General features: G+C 39.1%; 2 protein-coding genes across 3 annotated transcripts in view; one reads left to right on the top strand and one right to left on the bottom strand.

Annotated features, from left to right (window-relative positions):
• rufy1 (RUN and FYVE domain containing 1) overlaps window positions 1-13,435 on the top strand; it is a 22,822-nt gene continuing 9,387 nt past the window's right edge. Inside the window, exons 1-4 of one of the 2 annotated variants that reach the window (XM_084133135.1) lie at window positions 1-134; window positions 11,608-11,781; window positions 13,101-13,218; window positions 13,333-13,434. In XM_084133135.1, the coding sequence (XP_083989261.1) occupies window positions 11,622-11,781; window positions 13,101-13,218; window positions 13,333-13,434 (380 nt within the window). In that variant the 5' untranslated portion in view covers window positions 1-134; window positions 11,608-11,621. Of the gene's footprint in view, window positions 135-7,143; window positions 7,456-11,607; window positions 11,782-13,100; window positions 13,219-13,332; window position 13,435 lie in introns of those variants that run through there. The other variant, XM_084133134.1, reaches the window with a different exon arrangement.
• Window positions 2,979-5,871, bottom strand: hbegfa (heparin-binding EGF-like growth factor a). Its single transcript, XM_084132769.1, has 6 exons — window positions 5,671-5,871; window positions 4,850-5,059; window positions 4,541-4,745; window positions 4,277-4,432; window positions 4,097-4,187; window positions 2,979-4,003 (listed from the first exon to the last, which is right to left on the bottom strand). The coding sequence occupies exons 1-5, from the start codon at window positions 5,729-5,731 to the stop codon at window positions 4,115-4,117; spliced, it is 705 nt and encodes a 234-aa protein (XP_083988895.1). The 5' UTR covers window positions 5,732-5,871; the 3' UTR covers window positions 2,979-4,003; window positions 4,097-4,114.

A 13,435-nucleotide genomic window follows, 5' to 3' on the forward strand; every position in this document is an offset into this window, starting at 1 on the left:
ACACCTCATCCATCACAGCTCGTATTTCACCGGCGGAGTGAACAGTGTCCGAGTGACAGCTGCTCTTCAGCGGTGCCAGAGAGTCATTAATAGCCTACGCTGCACACACACCCTGCTGAACAGGTGCAAGTCAGGTGAGTGAGCGAAAACAAAAAACATATAAAGCTGCGGTCGCACTAGACTTTTCAACGGACACGGCAATGGTCTTGACGTCACACCTTTTAACATAATAATACATTCAAAATGTAGCCTAAAAATATGCAATTTACTGCAATCCTGTTACATTGTGTGTTCTTTTAAAGTCACTATGAAATCAAAATAGATCATTTTTATATGGAATATTGCAGTATTTAAAATGATTTATCTGTGCACAAATTATATATTTTTTTAAAATTCATGTGCCCTCTATATTCTTCAATAATAAATCATTTGTCACAATCAGCCTGTTATGAGATCACAGCAATAGCCAATGACAACAATCCAATCAATTCCCCATTGACAAAATCGAGATTTTCTTGTTTGAGAGGCTGTTTCACTCCATCGGAAAAGTCATCTGAAAAGACTATCACAACTTCCATTTCATGTCGACTTTAAGAAGTCACGATGCATCCAAAATCGCATACTATAGCCTAGTAGGCTAGGAGAAAAACAGTATGTGACAAAAGAAGTAGCCTACCGGTATGTCCGAATTCTCAGTAGCTACGCATAAAACAGCATAGATATCATATATAAACGCGTTTATATATGATATCTATGTAAAACAGTAGGCAAAAAGTACCCGGATGACCTGCTACTTCCGGCAAGATTTTGAAGTGTGCATACGATACGATGGACACTTTACTATCTATCCCATGAGGCCACAGTAGAGGATTTGTTAAAGGAGGTGAAGCGTAACTGACTCGTCGTCACATGAATCATGATAATGACAACATGGCGGATGTAGTACGTCCAGATTACAGTCTTACTACATAGGCTACATTAATACTATAAAGAATGTACTTTTTTAGCAATCTTAAAGTAATTACTTATTCAAAATAAGTACCTATTCAAGAGATAAGGTATGCGATTTTAGACGCAGCCGTTGTGACATATCAGTCATGCAGGTATTCGCTGCTGGTTCCTTCAATATTTTCCTATAGGGTTTTTATTATGGGGTTTTTCGATTAATGTGTAAAATAAAACCTGTGGTAAACATAACTGGATACGTTGACATTTTGTTCGTAAATTACACACACCCATAGCGAAAACACAAACTTTTAAGCAGTTAGGTTCAAGTTTGGGGTGTGAGTGTGTGCAGTGTACGTTGTAGAACAAAATGTCAAAGTATCGTCAAGTTATGTTTACCACAGGCTTTATTTTACTCATAAATTGGAAAAAAACATTAAAAACATCAAAGGAAAAATCTCAAAGGAACCAGCGGCGAATGCGACTTCCGGGTTCTAATGTCATACCTGCACCACTCCTGGTAACACGATTTCACGTGATACAAATTTGCAGGTTAGGGTTCACCAAACTTGAACTTTGAAACAGCGAAATATGAAACTTCTTTGCATGAGTCTCCCGCAATCGTCATGCATGTGAATAGAAGTCAATGGTATGAAAAGTGTAGTGTGAATGTAGTGTCACATTAAAAGGTGAGCAAAATGAGCCTTTAGCCCAACACATTCTGCTGGCCTAATGAGTTTCACAACTGTCAGTGTGCGCACTTCCATTGTATGATGGAAATGAGCCATTGTTACAGCAGGAAACACCTTGCTCAACAAATAGGTTTTGAGAAAAGGCAAGTTTTTACCAGCAAACAATAAATGTTACTCAACTGAGTCATCTTACACAACCAATGGAGATGTCTTAAGGCAGAGCCACTACAAGCAATGTCTGAGTGCATGTCATCATAACCTTCCTGAATTATGAACTGTAAGCCTGACATACTGCCAGGGTGTGACCCAAACCCATATGTACAGTATTCCGACCAGATGTGGCTGAGTTAGATTGGATAGCTCATAAAGCATGAGAATGATGTCATCCCTAAAAGAGGGCCGTCGGCCACCCAGCGTGTGATGAGCTACCCGTATCCCCTGCCAGGTCAGTCAGCTGACCACGCAATATCCAGTTACCGAAAGCTGAGTGAACTTATACAAGTATAAAACAATAAACACTCATGTTATCCTTTAGTATCAGTAACAAACAGTGATAAAGTTCGGACTCGGCAAACACATCTTCTGATGCCCCCGTATGAATGATGTCACCCATAGGGGCTTTACAAACAAACGGCATGAGTCACGCATTAAAGCAGACCGGCACTGTGTGAAACAGGCTGGGCTAAGTGGGCTTGTTAATGCATTTTGCGGAGGTGGTTTGCCACTGATGTTTAAGCATCATTTTAAAACAGTGAGGGTCCAAGGTTAAAAAACCAACAAAAGACCTGAGACCGACTTTAAACATTCAAAAGGAAATGAGCTCTGTGGTGTGGGTTCCTATGGAGTCTTTTAAGTCCGTCACAGATCAGTTTTTATAGATCAAGGGGAGAGATTTTGGAATATAAAATGGAAGTCTTGTTGCTAGAGGTGTGGCCAGCACACAATCATCGCAACTTTCTATAGAGGAAGTGCTATTTCATGATGATGCAAGCAAGTTATGCGGGTAATGCAAGGTGAGAAGTTGCATGTGATGGGTGTGTTTGTGAAAGTGTGTTTATTATCAATGTAAAATGGCCACAATGCAGGTCACATGTTCAGGATGCAGGTGCATGTCACATGAAAGAAATCTTTGGAATTGAAAGCAGGAGGCAGACTAGACAAATGCTTCAGCCAAAACGTAGACATTACAGTATTCATGTCACTATTCCAGTTTTCAAAAATATCCTCAAAATGGGAAACCGGTCGTAACTGCCCTCATGAGGAAATTACTCATTGCAACACTGGAATCTTCCTCCTTGTGAACATAGTTAGCATACAAATCTCTCATGAAGATACAAAACATTTGTTCTTATATATAAAGAGTTTTTATTATTTGTCTGAATTTCTTGTCTGAGCATTTAAAAAAAAAAATACTCCATACATACAATGAGAACGTGGAAACAATTTCTTTGTCTTATAAGGATGTTGAAATTAAATAAACAGAAAATGAACCGCTCAAAATTCACATTTCATAATTTGCTCACTGTTCAATAACAGTGCATTTTACTGGCCAAAATTTTTTTTTTTTCTCTCCTTAAAAAAAAAAGAAAAAAAAAAAGCTTGAAATATGACTTTTCATAAAGTTTGCTGTAAAATACATTCTAACACTGTCCTGGACATTAAAATACAAATAATAATTCCAAAATATTCTCATTAAATGCACAATTTTTTTTTATCAAAATAGCATATACTATTTATACTTAATTATTTTAGTATATATACACAATTATTTTGATTCAGTCTACCATTGTTCAGTACTCACATACTGAATAGACACGGATTACTATTGCTTTTTTAATAAATAAAATTTTACATAGACATAAAACACAAAGACTTTCAAATACATTGCCAGTGCATTAGGGCTGGACAAGGTTGGTCTACATCCAAATAAATATTAATAGATATATATACATAAATAAATAAATTAAAGCATAGCCAGCAACGATTAAATACACAGTGCACAAGACAAACAAAAATGCTTATTTGTAAGAATACTCATTTCAGGCAAAGCTTCTTCAGTACTAGAAAAAGCCTAGCCTCTAAAACTCAAACTACATTCCCAACCCCGAAGAGTTCCTTCTTATTCTGTATCGAACAACTCAGGGTCTTCCCAACCGAGTCCGTCCGTCATAGTTCCAGTTGGTGGCAGGATTTGAGCTCTCCTGCGAACCTTTTAGCGAGTCATTTGCGAGTCAGGCAGTTCTCGGAGGCGCCACGAGTCTTGCCAAACAAACCTCTTCCCTCTTCTCCAGCAAGCTGTGCCCGCTGCTCTCCACAACATTCAACTTTGCCACTTCATTTTGAGGTAGAATTTCCACACGGTCGCCCTGAAATAAAACAAGATCCCAGATGTCAAGCGACTGAGTCAAGTCAGGCTGGTTGAGTTTATGCAGTGTATACAAATGGATGACTTCACTCACCGTTCTCTCCCGTCTCGTTTAGTGGTGTGGGGCGGCTCCCAGTTTAACCTTCTCCTCATTTTCCACATTGTATGCGCCTTGCTTGTGAAACCTAGATGATAAAAAGACTGACATTATGATAAACTGCACTGCACACATCAACTTGCTTAAAGAAACTAAAGAGGGGGATTAAAAACAAACCTGAGTGCCAGGAGAAGTCCAATGATGGTGAGACATAACGAAGAGAGAACCACAGCCACCACAGCGAGGGCCGTAGTGCGGTCGTACGCCTCACCATTCGTCTTTACTTCCAGGTAGAAAAGGTGACAGCGCTCTCCCGTGTAGCCAGAGTCACATCTGGGGAAAAAAATAGCCATTGATTCTCATTCACTACTATAAAATAGAACCATTTCAATATAATAGACATTAAAATCACAAGCGATTTGGCTTAAGGGAAGTGCTTACATGCATGAGGGCCCCTTTAAGTCCCTCAGGTACTGGCAGGTTCCGTGGATACAAAAGTCCTTGTACTTCATTAGACAAGGGTTCCTTTTCTTGCCTTTTCCCTTTCCTTTTCCTTTCTTCCTTCCGAGTCCCTTCCTCTTTGAACCTTCAGTTATCTCTGCATTCAAAACTGCACCCTGGTCTTTGGGTTTCCTTGAATACGCAACTGTTTTGGTGGGAGAGAAGAGAAAATATACAGTTAACTTATATTGAAACTAATTCTACGGCACATCAAGTAAGCAACACATGCAAAAAAGAAACAATAATTACCCAATGGCTGCGCATAATCCCCCGAAAACTCATCATCCTCTTCATCGTCATAGTAATACTCCTCGCTTTCCTCCTCGTATTCCACTTGCTCGTTGCCCAAAGTAGTTCTCTTCTCATTCAGTGCTTCCAAAAGATCAATCACAGTTGTCTGTGCAGGCCTCTCGCTCTCGAACCGCTCTATAGACGCACAGCTCACCGACATGACAGCCACTGAATGGGAAAACATAGTAAATAGCAATTAAAACTTGATTAGTTAGGCTGATTGATTGCTAACGTTAAGCAGTGGATTGTTGACCACAATATACATAATATACTCACTGGGTGTCTCAGAATTGTATTTATCTTATTTTTCTTCATGTATGCAAAGAGCACACCAATATTTTCCATTTTAACTACAATTTAACAGTTTATTTCAAGGTCTCGAGGCTTACATACAAATAAGCATGTTTTAAAACTAATAATAGTTTGTGTGCATTACCTAATACCCTTAGAGGGTGCTGAGGGGCTTCATTTACAAAAATCTTGCATGCACAGACACTGAGCTAACGAATGAACGCATGAGACAGAAATAAATAGATCCCAGAATATTCTTAAAACAGAATGACATTGTTGACCCATTAATAGATTCACTGGCAAATCTTAGGTTTTAAAGGGTTAAACAAAGGCTGTTAAGTATTAAACAAACCACGTTATGAAAATTCCACATAAATACAAAGCATTTTATTAAAAACATTACATTTTACATTTATATAACTAGCTCAGGATTGGAATTCGACACCCTTCAGCACCAAGTGACCGTCTGTCAGATATAGCCTACTCACCGATGGTAAAGACAAAAAGACGCAAAACAGTTAAAAACTTCATATTTTCCCTTCTGGTCATGACGACGATAGAATCAGTTGTTAAAAATAAAATCCTTCCCGCTCTTAATTCCTTTGAAGTGACTGGAGATTGTTACTTTTCGTCTTCGAGTGTTACTTTGTCACTGTGAGCGTCTCTCGTACGTCAAGGTTAAAAAATCAGCCGTGTCTCGCTGACAGCCGTTTAAATATGATTATGACGGTGGCCACGCCCACTAGAGCTGGAACAGATTGTGTGTCAAGAAAAAAAAGCTTGGCGTTTTTATTTATTTATGTTGAAGAATCTCTTCCTTTTTTTCCCTGGTTAACTTACTTATACTTCATAATATCTCATGTACAGTATTTTAAACAACTGATGTATGATTCTGGTGTTAGTAAGGTAGGTAGCCTTAGTTCATGCATAATTCACAAATAAATTGCCATTGTTACTGGAGCAGTCAATACAGGCCTACTTTGACAATTCATTTGACTTATTGACATTTATGCACAAGAAAAATAGAAAAAGGTTAGAAAAAAATTTAAAAGTAGCTTGTCATTAAATTTGACTCAGATAAAAAAATGTATCATATGCAGGATATGTCTAACGTCAGATCTGATGATGATATGAATGTTAGTTAATGGTTAAACGTAGCCTACAAATCCCCGTAGTGAAGCAACCAGGTTCAGCTGCATTTGACCTAATACCAGACTTAATTTCCTCTTCTGGCAATCTGGTGTGATTAAATGAATGAGAGCATTCATGACTAAACATTAAATTGCTTTTCATGTTAAGATCTGACAAATATCTTTAATTCTCCTTAATCCTCAACACCCTTAACCACGACTGCATTCTTCTTTCATTGTCACACCTAGTGACTTTTGTTAATCCATCATAATTATAGTAAATCAAGAGAAACTTTTAAAAAATAAAATGTAAACACTTAAGTCAGGTTGTTTTTGAAATCGTAAAAACTACTTCGCATCAGAGACATCTTTCCCTGTTTTATATATATAGGAGGACTAGCCTACAACAACACATTGAACAAACTGCATCATGCATATTTATGATCAGTGTTTCACCATTCAAATAAGCAAAGCAGCGCTCGCTACTGCCATCTAGTGAATATTTTAAACTGTTACATTGAGAGTCAAACCAGCATAAAGATCAAATTTGCTGTTTCTATTTTTAAGTGTATCGCAGGTTAAACTTAAAAAGGTTAACAATCTATCTACCTGGCGATCTGTCTGTCTGTCTGTTTTTCAATCTATCTTTAATAACTTTTGCGTTTTTAATTTTTTATTATATTTTATATTTAACTTATATACGATTTTAAATAATTTAATAATCGTTTTAATTAGTTTAAATTGATGGCTAAAAAACTGTTTTGAAAGGAAAAATCTGCTCGCTCGCTAATGGATTTGTCTCCCCTAAGCTATCAAACTCGATTGCTTTGGTCTCGAGTCACATGTTTTGATACGTAAACATGGCGGACGAGGACCCAAACACGAAAGTTGAATGCGAGGACGTTCCTGCAAAAGATGAAGACCCAGAGGCTACGGAACCGGTGCAAGATGATGTCGCCAGTGATACCGACGAGGCCCAGAAGGACAAACCGGCAGACAGCTCTTGGTCTGCGCCGATTTTGTCGTTTGCTCGTAAAGCGTCGGAGACGCTGAGCATCGGAGTGAATCATTATAGTGCGGGGTTAAAGGGATCTGACACCTCACAGCACACCTCTGACACCTCTGATCCCATAAAGACAGCAGGTAGGACACCTGTTCCCCAGTCTGACATTTAATTATAGGGATAAGAACGTTCACTGACTGCACTTACTTACTAAGATAAGTAGAACATACAAGTATAAAGTACCAGGGTATTCCCATGATATTGTTTATAAACACACATGCACGTACCATGGTAATATCACAACGTAAATTGGTAGTTGACAAATAACTTCAGCATAAAAATATTACGTTCAGATTTGTATGAATGGATAAGGGAATGTGTATTTTATTACCATGAAGTTTTAAACCTTTTTGCTGCCTATTTAAATAACTCTGAAGTGTGAAACGAGTATTTAAAACTAATATCGCATGAAGTGTCATAAATCAGGGGTTTTCAGTCTTAGATGCCACAGACTCCCAAATATAATCATCCTTGTGTGAGGAGGGACCCTCATCCTAAGGTTTTAAAAGACAGCTACCGCATCTGTTATGCACAAATACCCAATCCTACTCTGAAATATTTATTTATAAATGTTTATATATATATATTTTTTTTAAATATATGTATGGTAAATTCTATTAAATGAAAAGTGGAAAATATTGTGTGGAAAACATTTAGTTTGTTACATTATTAAGTTTTTTTTTTTTTAAACTCTTCAATACTTTTTTTCTATAGCAGCGTGCTGTTGATGTATTATTTATTTAAATCTATTTTATTAAATTCAATAAAGTTTTTTTTTTTTTTTCATTAAAAAGTCTGGAGCCCTGGGGCAGCTCGGTTCCAGAGTTATGCCCGGTCAAAGCTGTATAGGAAGTGGCCGTATCTTGGTCCAGGGAGGTCTCCGGACTCTACTCTGGACTCTGGAAGGGCCCCTCGGGGAATCCCTACCTCCAGAGTCCTGAACCCCGGGGCGGCTCCCTTCCTGAGTAACGTCCCGTTATACATGGGCGAGTTCCAGAGAAAACGGCCGATATCTCGGTCCGGGGAGGTCCCAGAGGCTCGGGCCTCTGAGGTTGAACGGGGGCCCCCGGAGCAGCTCGGTTCTGAGGTGGACCCTGGTCTGATGGGACCGATTTCTCCACGAGGCGGGGGGGGCTGCTGGAAGCTCGGGCCTCAAGACCTTTGGTCGACCCAAGTTAATTAATTAATTAATTAATTTTATTTGACACTTTTTCTCTTCTAAACGTTTCCATAGAATAGAATAGAATAGAATAGAATTCAACTTTATTGTCATTGCACGTCACAAGTACAAGCAACGAAATGCAGTTTGCATCCATCCAGAAGTGCTTTAGCAAGAATATAGATATATTACAAAATATAGATATATTTTAGATATGTTACAATGTACACGGTATGAAGGAATGTTATGAGTGCTATAACTATAAGTATATACAGGCTATAACTGTAGTAAGTGTACAAGCTATGTACAGGCTATAAACAGGTTATACGTATGGATATAAATAAAAGACTATAACAGACTATAAATATACAATATGCAAGTATTAATAACAGCTGTAGAACTATAATTATTGTATTGTATTGTACAGCATGGTTGTCTATACAGTATTTACAGTAAGATATATATGAATAATTTATACAGTAGTAATATTAAAGTGCATGTGGCTGTAAGTGGTGGTCCAGCCACTGTGTATGAGTGTGTATGAGGATACTGGGTTTTTTTTTGTCCATTGTGTGTATGTTCAGTTATGGGTTGTTGTCAGTGGTTGTGAGAGTGCGTGTATGTTCAGTCTATGAGTTTTAATGTGGGTGAGATGTCAGGAGGCAGAATTCCAGAGTCTGACAGCTGTAGGATAGAAGCTGTTCCGGTACCTGGTGGTCTTAGTCCGGAGGCTCCTGTAGCGCCTCCCAGAGGGCAGGAGGGTGAAGAGTCTGTGTGCTGGGTGACTGGGGTCTTTGATGATTTTCCCGGCCCTTCTCAGACACCGCTTCCTATAGATGTCCTCTATGGAAGGAAGTGGTGCTCCAGCGATGCGCTGGGCGGCTTTCACCACCCTCTGCAACGCCTTCCGGTCCGAGGCAGAGCAGCTCCCATACCAGACTGTTATACAGTTGGTCAGGATGCTCTCGATGGTGCAGCGATGGAAGTTCACCAGGATGTCTGAGGACAGGTTGTTCTTCCTCAGAGTCCTCAAGAAGAAGAGGCGCTGGTGAGCCTTCTTGACCAGCTTGGAGCAGCTGGTCGTCCAGGTGAGATCCTCTGAGATGTGGACTCCCAGGAACTTGAAGCTGTTCACACGCTCCACAGCCGTCCCCTTGATGTGGATGGGTGGATGTGGGTCAGCATTCCTCCTGAAGTCCACGATGAGCTCTTTGGTCTTCTCGGTGTTGAGCAGCAGGTTGTTGGTGTCGCACCACTCAGCCAGACGATCCACCTCCTCCCTGTAGGCGGCCTCATTGCTGTCTTTAATGAGGCCGATCACCGTGGTGTCATCTGCAAACTTAATGATGGTGTTGGAACCATCGACAGGTCTGCAGTCATGGGTGAGGAGGGAGTAGAGGAAGGGACTCATCACACAGCCTTGTGGTACACCGGTGTTCATTGTGATGATGGATGAACAGTGGTTATCCAGCCGGACATGTTGGGGCCGGCAGGTCAGGAAGTCCAGTAACCAGTTGCACATGAGGGAACTGATGCCTAGGTCTGTGAGTTTCCTGATGAGTTGTGAGGGGATGATTGTGTTGAACGCTGAACTGAAGTCTATAAACAGCATTCTGGCGTAGGTGTTTTTATTGTCCAGGTGTGAGAGGACAGTGTGCAGCGCTATGGAGACTGCATCCTCTGTGCTCCTGTTCTGACGGAATGCAAATTGGTGGGGGTCCAGGGTGGGGGGGAGACAGGATTTGAGGTGTGCTAGGACCAGCCGCTCTAAGCACTTTGTGATGATTGGGGTGAGGGCTACCGGGCGGTAGTCGTTGAGGCTTGATGGGTTGGAGTTTTTGGGTATCGGAACGATGGAGGTGGATTTGAAGCAGGCCGGTACCACAGCATGGGCCAAGGACAGATTGAATATCTCCGTCAGCACTCCTGCCAGCTCCACTGAACACGCTCTGAGAACACGGCCAGGGATGCCATCAGGACCTGCAGCCTTGTGGACATTAATCCTGCTCAGCACCGCTCCTACATCAGTGGGGGAGAGAGTCAGTGGTTGGTGGTCTGGAGTCACCTCTGCCTTAGTTGCAGTTGTTGTATTCCCCCGCTCAAAACGAGCATAGAAGTTGTTGAGCTCGTTGAGGAAGGGGACATCAGAGGATGCGGGGGAGGGTTTGATGGTCCTGTAGTCTGTGATGATCTGGAGACCTTGCCACATACGTCGGGGATTGGAGTTGGAGAAATAGACCCTCTAGCTCTCCCCTGTGGCCCCTGGACCCCAGTTTAAAAAACCCCTGTCATACTTGACATGAGAAAATAATGCATTTGCTTGATGAGAAATATGAAACTGCATGAATAATAATTATACAGTGTACTAAAGTCAAAGTAATTAAAAATATAGCATACCAGTCTACTGCTGAAATGGCCTGTTAGCTTCCCAAATACTAAGGTATAAGAATATATTAATATATTAAAATATCAATACTATGTGATATGATAAGGAACCATGAGATTACCATTTGATAGCATATAAACACACCAGTACAGTTTTGTAACAGAGAACTAGACACCACAAAACCATTCAAAAGAATGTCCAGGTCCAAGTTATTGCATCAAACAGGTTAATCTATTCATGAGTTGAGTCCTTGCAACTCTAATCTGGTCATTATTCAGCGTGATTATAACAACCGACTTATAAATTTAAGCTGAAACATTTTAATACAGCCAGTGTTATATGTTGCCCTACATCTGTAGCTTCTTTCATATATAATGGCAACAAATGACATAATTGTTTTTTAGACCATTACAGCGTACAGGAATTGGATAATGCACCTGCTTCCTGACTGGATATTTTTTCTCTTGCAGGAACTTCCACTTCCCCTCAAAATCCGTTTAAGGCTTTTATTTGTTGTTCTAAGTAACTGTAATATTTGAGTCATTGTTTTTGCGTTTGCACTAAATTACCCTGACTCACCAGTTAAACTAACCGACAGTGAGCTGAGTGAGTGGTTTTGCAGATGCCACAGGAAGTGTTTGCTGTGTTCGTGTGCTAATGCATCTGTGTTGTGTCGGATCTGTCCAGCTGTGAAGGATCCCATGGTGGTGGAGCGGTCGAACCTCCTCAGCATGATGAAGCTCAGCATTAAGGTTCTGATCCAGTCCTCCCTCAGTCTCGGACGCACGCTGGACTCTGAGTATCCACCTCTGCAGCAGTTCTTCGTGGTTCTGGAGCACTGCCTTAAACATGGTTTAAAAGGTGAGAAGGGACATAAAGCTTAACTCTATCCCCACTAGCGTTTTAAAAATAAAGTTACCAGCCAACGCCAGCATTTTTGATTATTTTCACAAAACTTTCATGGCCCTCAGAATATTTTGTTGTATAAATATCTGAACATGCTATATATAATATCATTAGGATCATCAAAATCATTAGGATATTGAGTAAAGATATATAAAATATATATAAATATATTAAATATATAAAACATTTATATTATTGTTTTTGTGAGTGAATGCGAATATAAATGCACAACTTTAAAGGCAATTTTCTCAATGTTTAGATTTTTTTGCACCCTCAGTTTCCAGATTTTCAAATACTTGTGAATGTAGATTTGCAAACAAACAAACAATATATCAATGGAAAGCTTATTTATTCAGCTTTCAGATTATGTATAAATCTCAATTTAAAAATGACCCATGTGACTTGTTTTGTGGTCCAGGGCCAGGGTATATATATATAAAGGTATATTCTAGCTTTCTAAATATATATGATATATATACATATTTTTTAATGTTTTATAAGAGGTCTCTTATGCTCAGCAAGGTTACATTTATTTGATCCAAAATACAGCAAAAAATATTGTAAAATAAATTATAAAATATTGTGAAATATTTTTTACTGTTAAATAACTGTTTACTAGTTGAATATATAGTAAAATGTAAATTATTCCTGTGATGTCAAAGCTGAATTCTCAGCATCATTACTCCAGTCTTCAGTGTCACATGATCCTTCAGAAATCATTCTAATATTCTGATTTGCTGCTCAAGAGACATTTATTATTATTATCAATGTTGAATACAGTTGTGTAAAAATGTATTTCGGGACTTTTTGATGAATAGAAAGTTCAAAAGAACTGCATTTTTCTGTAATAGAAATCTTTTGTAATATTATAAATGTCTTTACTGTCACTTTTCATCAATTTAATTCATCCTTGCTGAATAAAAGTATTAATTTCTTTAATTTTTTATATAATATAATATAATATATAATAATTTATTTAATTTCTCCCAAAAAAGACCCCAAAGATCCCTTACTGACCCCAAACCTTTGAATAGTTGTGTGTAATGTTATTAATGTTATATATTCATTTATTTCAGTTAATATTTTATTTCAAGTAATCAAAATACTTTCTTTTTTTTTGGGGGGGGTTTAAATTTTATTTACCAATAACCTTGCTTCAGAGTTCAATAATATGGAAATGTACTTAATTATCTTTGATGTCTTTGCATTTTTTGTGAAATTAACCAGTTTTTACGGCCTGAATCCTGCATGTTTCTATCTTTCCTCATGGGCAGTGAGGAAATCTTTCATTGGTCAGAATAAGTCAATCTGGGCTCCTCTGGAGTTGATAGAGAAACTGAGCCCCGAGTCAGCTGATATTGCCACCAGTGTGCGTGATATGCCTGGAATCAAGTAGGTGCCCATCACTCACAGACGCTTGACTTGGATGTAATATCATGTTTGAATCAGTGTAATAGGAGAGCATGCATTTGCTTTTTACATTCATTAGGTTTTGTGTTGTTTCAGGACAGGGCTTGGTCGAGCTCGAGCGTGGCTGCATCTGGCTCTTATGCAGAAAAAGATTGCAGACTACATGAAGGTGCTTATGAATAGAAGAGACCTTCTTGGG

This window comes from Abramis brama (assembly GCF_963993115.1).
Source record: "Abramis brama genome assembly, chromosome: 13".
Taxonomy (NCBI): Eukaryota; Metazoa; Chordata; class Actinopteri; order Cypriniformes; family Leuciscidae; genus Abramis; species Abramis brama.